This window comes from Babylonia areolata, chromosome 24, assembly GCF_041734735.1.
Source record: "Babylonia areolata isolate BAREFJ2019XMU chromosome 24, ASM4173473v1, whole genome shotgun sequence".
Taxonomy (NCBI): domain Eukaryota; kingdom Metazoa; phylum Mollusca; class Gastropoda; order Neogastropoda; family Buccinidae; genus Babylonia; species Babylonia areolata.
Window position 1 is genome coordinate 8291611 of NC_134899.1, and position 7500 is coordinate 8299110.

At 45.7% G+C, this 7500-nt stretch overlaps 1 protein-coding gene across 1 annotated transcript in view; it reads left to right on the forward strand.

The window, feature by feature from the left end:
- The window catches only part of LOC143299155 (uncharacterized), a 352942-nt gene extending 349181 nt beyond the window's left edge, over nt 1-3761 (forward strand). The window contains exons 18-21 of the mRNA XM_076612285.1: nt 629-779; nt 1091-1176; nt 2300-3504; nt 3583-3761. Coding sequence (XP_076468400.1) covers nt 629-779; nt 1091-1176; nt 2300-3504; nt 3583-3761 — 1621 coding nt within the window. The remainder of the gene's footprint in view (nt 1-628; nt 780-1090; nt 1177-2299; nt 3505-3582) is intronic.
- The last annotated feature ends 3739 nt before the right edge of the window (nt 3762-7500 follow it).

A 7500-nucleotide genomic window follows, 5' to 3' on the forward strand; every position in this document is an offset into this window, starting at 1 on the left:
AACAAAACTGGCACGGAGAAATAGAGAGCAATGATAGGTATAAATGGTTCTATTCATTTAATTCAATATTTCAAACAGAGAAATATGTCAAGATCGTAACAAACAAGTGGCATAAAATCTGCTTTGCGAGGCTCAGATTGAAAGCACTTGGACTGAATGCCAACAGCAGATGGTTCGATTCAAACATAGCAACATCCCCTTCTTCTTCTTTTGGATGGGTAGCCAACATCGACTTGTCGATGAATCTGCTACACAGATTCTGTTCAGGAGGGTGGTTCCGAGTGGACTGTTTTAATTAGTCCTAAGTTTAACAGGATTAGGAGGATTTGTGGGGAAGGGGTGTGGGTGGGGGCGGGGGGGTAGTTTGCTGTTGTTTGGAGCCGGTCAGAGGTTTGCCACCCTGGCCTGGAAGGCTGCCAGAGATGGCGCAGTGGCGGCTTCAGTGGGCAAGTTATTCCATTCCGGGATGGTTCTTGGAACTTGGAATGTAGTATTGCAGGGGGTGGGACTTTCTAGTTATGTGGCTGAGGCGGCTGACAGAGGGGAGATATTTGGAATCAATGTGTACGAGGCTGTTGTGCACCTTGTAGAACATGGTGAGTCTCGCACGCCTCCGTCTGGCTTGCAGCGTTGGCCATTCCAGGTCAAGGAGCATATCGTCCACACTGGAGGTTTGGCGGAAGCGGTGTGAGACCCAGCGAGCTGCTCTACTGCACCTTTTCGATGGTCTTGGGTGTCTTCAGTGGTGTGGGGATCCCACACAGCTGGCATACTCAAGGGTAGGGCGGACGAGGGCCCTGTAGGCTGCAGTCTTGATGGTCTTACTGGGCACCTTGATGTTGCGGCGCACAAGGCCTAGTGTCTGGTTTGCCTTGTTGGTGATGCTGTAGATATGCGGAGCCCACTTCAGGTCCTTAGTGAGTGTGACGCCGAGGTACTTGACCTGGGTCTCCTCCTGGAGTCGGTGGCCGTGAAGTTGGTAACTGTGCTTCCGAGTCGTCCGGCGGCGGGTCATATGGACTTTGGAGCATTTCTGGGGGTGGAAAGACATCTGTTCCCAGGAAGCTAGGGTGTCCACATCCGCTTGCAGCTCCTCTTGGTCTTCGGCTGTCTTGACGTCTTTGTGGCAGGCAGTGTCATCAGCAAAGAGCCTGACTCTGGCGGACAGTCCGGTCAGTAGGTCATTGATGTAGAGTAGAAACAGGCTCGGCCCAAGGACGGAGCCCTGGCGGACTCCTGAGTCCCTTGCCCAATGTGTGGCGAAAGCCCAGAAGATGAAAACCATTTCATATCTAACTGCAAAAGATACGAAGAACTGCGAAAAAAACTGTATCCTTTTCAATACAGCTCCAGCGCAGAGAAAAGATTTGTTCGGCATACTGATGACAGAAATAAAGATATGAGACTCTCAAGAGCAAATTATGTATCCGAGGCAATAAATATACGTAAAATGTCTACTATCGGTCCAAATACTCACTAATCAATTAAAACCTTAGCATGGGTTCTATGAGGGGAGGCCGGGGAGGGAGGCACAGACAAAAAGGAAGGGTTACATTTGGATGGTCAATTTCGACAATATATTTCTATGATGTGTTCGTGTTGATATGAGGTGTTTCGGTGTTGCAGGCTTAAATAATTATTATATGTTTTATATGTACTTTGTTATGTGTTCGTATTGATATGATGTGTGTCGATATCACATGCTTAAATAATTATTATACGGATTATATGTACTTTGTTTCCTGTGTACTGTTCAAACTTTGGAGATGAACGACCATATATATTATGTATGTATAATAACTAGTACTACGTGATATATACAAAAACTAGTGATACTACTACAACTACTACTACTGCAACTACTACTGCTAATGTTGATAATGATGATTATTATCATTATTATCATTATTATCAAAGTAATGATAATATATGCAGACATGCAGCACCTGTCCATGTAAAACATGCTCAGACGTGTTGTACCATTATTTTTTTTTTAAATACATATATATATATATATATATATATATATATATATATATATAAACACAGTGTAAAACAATAAACGGGAACGTATAAGCATAACCCTGAATAATCAATCAAACACTCAAACATAACTTTACGAACACACACACACACGCGCACGCGCACGCGCGCGCGCACACACACACACACACACACACACACACACACACACACACACACACACACACACACACACACACACACACACATAGCACTTGCTTGCGATCCCCATGACTGACAAACTGACCGTACTCACAGCACCACCCCCTGTGTGCAGATGTAACTCCATCTCTGATGGAGGGGAGGGTGTGAGCTACGCCAAGGAGGAGCACGACGACGTCCTGAAAGAACTGGTCCTGGAAGGCTCAAGAAGTCAGAGCCAGGACCAGGACCACCTCACCACGTCACCAATGGGCAAACGCCACAGCACGCAGGACAACATTACTTCCTCCGCCTTCAGAAGACTACGCCTCAAGAACCGGAGCTTCAGCGTCAGCCACACCACCAACTGCACCTGGAAGAGCCGCTTGAAGTTGAAGACATCGGGTCCTCGCCGAAAGTACTGCCGCAACGACGCCGTGGACGGCGAGGACAGCTCCATGTCGTCGTCATCGTCGCCGTCGTCGCCCGCAGACTGTGAGCGGGGCTCGGACAAGTCTCGTTTCGCCGCACTTCTCGGGGAGGAGTTAGAGGACAGCGGCGGGAGCGTGTTCACTGGTGGAGGTGGTGGTGGAGGAGGAGGAGGGGGTTGGGTAGGAGGGGGAGGTCTGGATGCCAGTTTCCTGGGTCCCCCGGCCTGCGGGCGGGCGCGCTCCTACTCCGCGTCCTGCGACCGCGCGCCCACTATCGACAAGGTGACCCAGACCAGCTTCCTGGACAGCCCCAGGTCAGGCAACAAAAGGATCGGTCACGTCTTCCGCGTGGACAGGTTGGAGGTGATAGAGATGGAGGAGGCGCCCCCCGTGTGTTCTTCCGGCGGTCCTCCCAGCCCCTGCCACTGGACCCTGACCGCTCCGTCCATCTGCTCCCCTTCCCAGGACGGAGAAGAACCCAGCAGAGCTCAGGAGGAGTGCGGGGGCTTCTCGGCCAGCAGCGGTCGTCGTGGAAACCACAGGCTGCCCACACACTCCCCTATCCCTGAGGAGGAGAAAGCGTCCAACATCCTTCGCCCGGCCAGCTTCCCCGAGGAGCTGGACTCCCTGATGCCGTGCTCCGTGTCGCCCAGGTCCCGGTCCCCCTGCATAAGGAGGGCCAACGCCGTGCACTTCTCCCCATACAACGAGGTTCGCTTCGTGGACAGGGCGGACATCACCCACTCCTTCCTCCAGGCCACCGCAGGCTCACCCTCCGCCAGACACCCCCACCACACCTCCGCCACAAACTCCTCCTCCTCCTCTTCCTCCCCCTCCCACAACATTCCCTTGTCCCTTTTGAACTCCAGCTCACCCTGTTCAGACAGCCAACCAGGTCTGTCCGCGCACGGTCACGTGAACGACAGCAGCCAACCACGTTCTAGTGGAAGCAGTCAGTCAAGCCCTCCTGTGTTCAGTCCTTTGACAGGCAGGGACGAAGTGTTCACCTCCACACCCCACCTAGCCACCTCCACCTTCAAGGCTGCCCAGACAGCTATAGAGTACGAGCGGCGGAAGAGGATACGGAAACTGCAGCACGATCTGCAGCGTATACAGAGAGAGCTGCAGGACCTGGATGAACTGGAGTATGACGTCACAGAAGTATGATGTCAGTAGAACACTGTAGCGTGTTTTTTTTTTTTGTTTGTTGTTTTTTTTTTTGGGGGGGGGGGGGGTTGGGGGGGGGGGGGTTGTGACTAGTCTTGTGTCGTGAATGCGTTGGCACGGAACTGGGAAAACCTTTTGTGTGTGTGTGTGCGAATAGGCCGTCATAGTAATCATGGTTCAACACTTCAAGTCGATGAAAGTCCTCCATATTTATTGTTGTGTCCCTGTATGGTGATATTTATTTTAGTAGGAAATCTATATTGTTGATTGCAATACTCTGCATTAATGCACCTTGATTGTATACACATTTTCAAAACCGAAGTTGTGTTATCTTAAAATTACACAGCATTACTGTGTCCTGAATTTGCTTGCTACCCGGCGTCGCCGTTTGCTTTGTTGTTGTTGTTGGTGGTGGTGGTGGTGGTGGTGGGGGGGGTGGGGGGGGGTTTTCGTTGTTGTTGTTTGTTTGTTTTTTGGTTGTTGTTGTTTTTTTTTGTTTGTTTGTTTGTTGTTGTTTTTTTTTGGGGGGGTTGTTTTGTTTTGTTTGGTTGCTAGCTTTATTTTTATTTTGTTTTAGCAAGTGTTAGTAGCCTGGTGCTATTCCAGTGAGTAGATTTTTTTTAAACACACACATTTGTTATATTTCAATCACTGGCATCATATTGTAATATGTTTACTTTTTTTTGTAATTTTATTTCATTTATGTTCATGATTTACACAAACCTAGCTAGTTTGGGCTGTGCGACGGTCACACACATGCTCCTTTTTTTTTGCTTTTCTTTTCTTTTTCTTTTTTTCGTATACAGCAGATTTGGTGTAGTCAATATAAATCGGTGCACATGCTGTGTGGCACCTCCTTGAAATGAACTGAAACTGAAATGCACAGCATGACTACTGCCAACAGCTTCGGCGGTAATGATTATGTTATCACTGTGATGTTTCTGATGATGTATTCCTGCAATATTGACACAGCATCAAACAGAGAGAAGGAAGGAAAAACGGCGAGGCAGGGCAAGAAGCGGAGCATTGAATTATGACACGTGCGGTGAAAGAAAAACGACGAACAAAAGCAAAAAAAATATATGATAATAGCAAATAAATGAATAAATAGATAACCAAACAGAAGCAAATATTTTATGTCAAAGACTTTAGGCCATAATAATAACAGCTGGCCAGTTGGCAATGAAATATTGGCAACTGGGAAAGAGAAAAAAAAATTAACGAAGACGATTATTGTAAACAAATAGAAGAATATGAAAATGAGAATATCAGATGAAATAAGACGTACAGAAAGAGCAAAATAATTGAATTCTGCATTTCTTTCCTGCACGACATAAGCACTAAAGATGCTGCTGCAAAGTGATACATGTGGAAGCTCCGAACAAAGAGTGTTTTGTCCGTACATACGTCTTAACCACTTCCGCTAGAACGTAATGAACAGCTGTGTGGAATACTCGCTTACATTGACATAAAGCTTTTTTTTCTTTTTTCTTTTTTTTTTTTACATTCTGATAAATATTTTCAAAACAAGAGAAACAAACAATGCCTAATTAAAGTGCAGTGTTATTTAGGTCAGCATCGCTTTTGTTGAAAACAGTTTCTCGATTTGTTTTTTGTTTTTTTTTCTTTTTCGATTAATTTGTTATGCCTGAGGTACTGTGACGGGAGGCCTACAACATCTGAAGCCAGGGAAGTGGTTCCTTGTGGCACGCTGGCCCATTCCAAAATCTCTGGTTAGAACACAGAAGATTGCCAGGTCGTGTCAAACATAAGTCTATCAATTACACGTGTTACATCCAAGTACGTTAGATACCCGTATCAGACGTGAACATATGAGCCACCCGTATTTATCTCCTTTCGCTATCCCCGAGAGAGACTTGAATAGGCTGTAAGACCGTATGCTGTACCCTCATGTAAAAAGGTTTGGTCCTGTCTCAGAGGCGACAGACTACAAGGCGGTTCCTGGGAAATGCATGGGTTGTGTGAGCTTATCTCAGAAGGTTAGGGACAAGAGACTTCCACATCTGTTAGTGGAGTGATGGCCTGGAGGTAACGCGTCCGCCCTAGGAAGCGAGAGAATCTGAGCGCGCTGGTTCGAATCACGGCTCAGCCGATATTTTCTCCCCCTCTACTAGATCTTGAGTGGTGGTCTGGACGCTAGCCATTCGGATGAGACGACAAACCGAGGTGCCGTGTGCAGCATGCACTTAGCGCACGTTAAAGAACCTACGGCAACAAAAGGGTTGTTCCTGGAAAAATTCTGCAGAAAATTCTACTTCGAAAGGAGAAACAAATAAAACTGCACGCAGGCAAAAGGAAAAAAAAAAGAAAAAAAAGGGGGTGGCGCTGTAGTGTAGCGACGCGCTCTCCCAGGGGAGAGCAGCCCGAGTTTCACACAGAGAAATTTGTTGTGATAAAAAGAAATACAAATACAAATACCTTTCTGTATTCAAACTCTCATTATGTCAGTTATAATGTCTGTTCATGTTTGATGCTGTGTAAAATGATAACATTGAAATAATAATAAGATTCTCTCGGAGGTGATGATTTGAATAGAAAAAAATCACTTTGAACCAAGTTTGTAAAATACCCCCACCCCCAAGCCCCACGAAAACCAACACAAAACAACCTGCATTTTACACCACAGTAGAGTATATTCTGCCACTATCCGGAGATATGAATTTATTGTTGTTGATGTTTCATATTTTTGAGTGTTTGTTTGCTTTTGTTCTTTTCCCTGACAACACCACCCAATAGCACAGCTCATCATTACGATATTTACGTGCCAGAGACAAACTATGAATATATTTCTTTCTTTTTTTTTTAAACTGGATTGTTGGCATATAGAGAAACTAATTATCTTTCACGATGAAAAAAATGAAAATCCCATGATCGGAAAACAGGACTGACTCTTTCGACGATTTTATAAATGCAACAACGGCATCAGAATATGGTCTTTCTTTCACAACTACTACCGTGTTCCTTTTCACGATTTTTCTTCATGACTGAGATCTTGAAGTTGATTTTACGAAGACTGAGCTAGACATGGTCTTTTTGTGAGTTGTTTTATCGACCTTTTGAACAGTATCGTGGGTTTTCTTCCGCTAGTTTTAAGAAATGACAGATGTTCAACCATGTAATGGCCCCAGTGCATTTGGCTGGGCTACAACCAGCCTGGTCCATGTTGATTTGATTATGGTCGTGGGTCTGACGATAACGATGCTCTCAACTGCCATGTGTTCATGAGTTAAAAAGTCATAAATCTGGTGATGCTTATAACTCATGAATAACCCAGAACTATGGCTCTTGCTTACAACTAATTATGATGATAATGATGATGATGATACTGATGATGATGATGATGATGATACTGATGATGATGATGATGATGATGATGATATCTACGGACTGAAATCCCGATTGTCAGAAAAGTCATTCATGTCTCCACGCTACCTCCTTGGGACTGAGATCGTCGTAGTTTGCAAGACTACGCGTGAACTTTCTGGTATGTGTGTGTGGTGGCGGGGGTAGAAAACGAGGTGTGCAGAATGGTGTGTGTCAACTGGTTGTGCAAACAGTGCCATGTATGTCCATTGATGTTCTTCACTTTCCTTCAATGCATTGACAACACGTTGGTTTGTGTTCTTCTTTTGTTTCATTTCGGTTGGACTGGTGTCTCTCCGTCCTGAACTGTGAAAGGTGGTGGTTACCTTTCTTGGTGTCAGTACCTGTGTGTGTG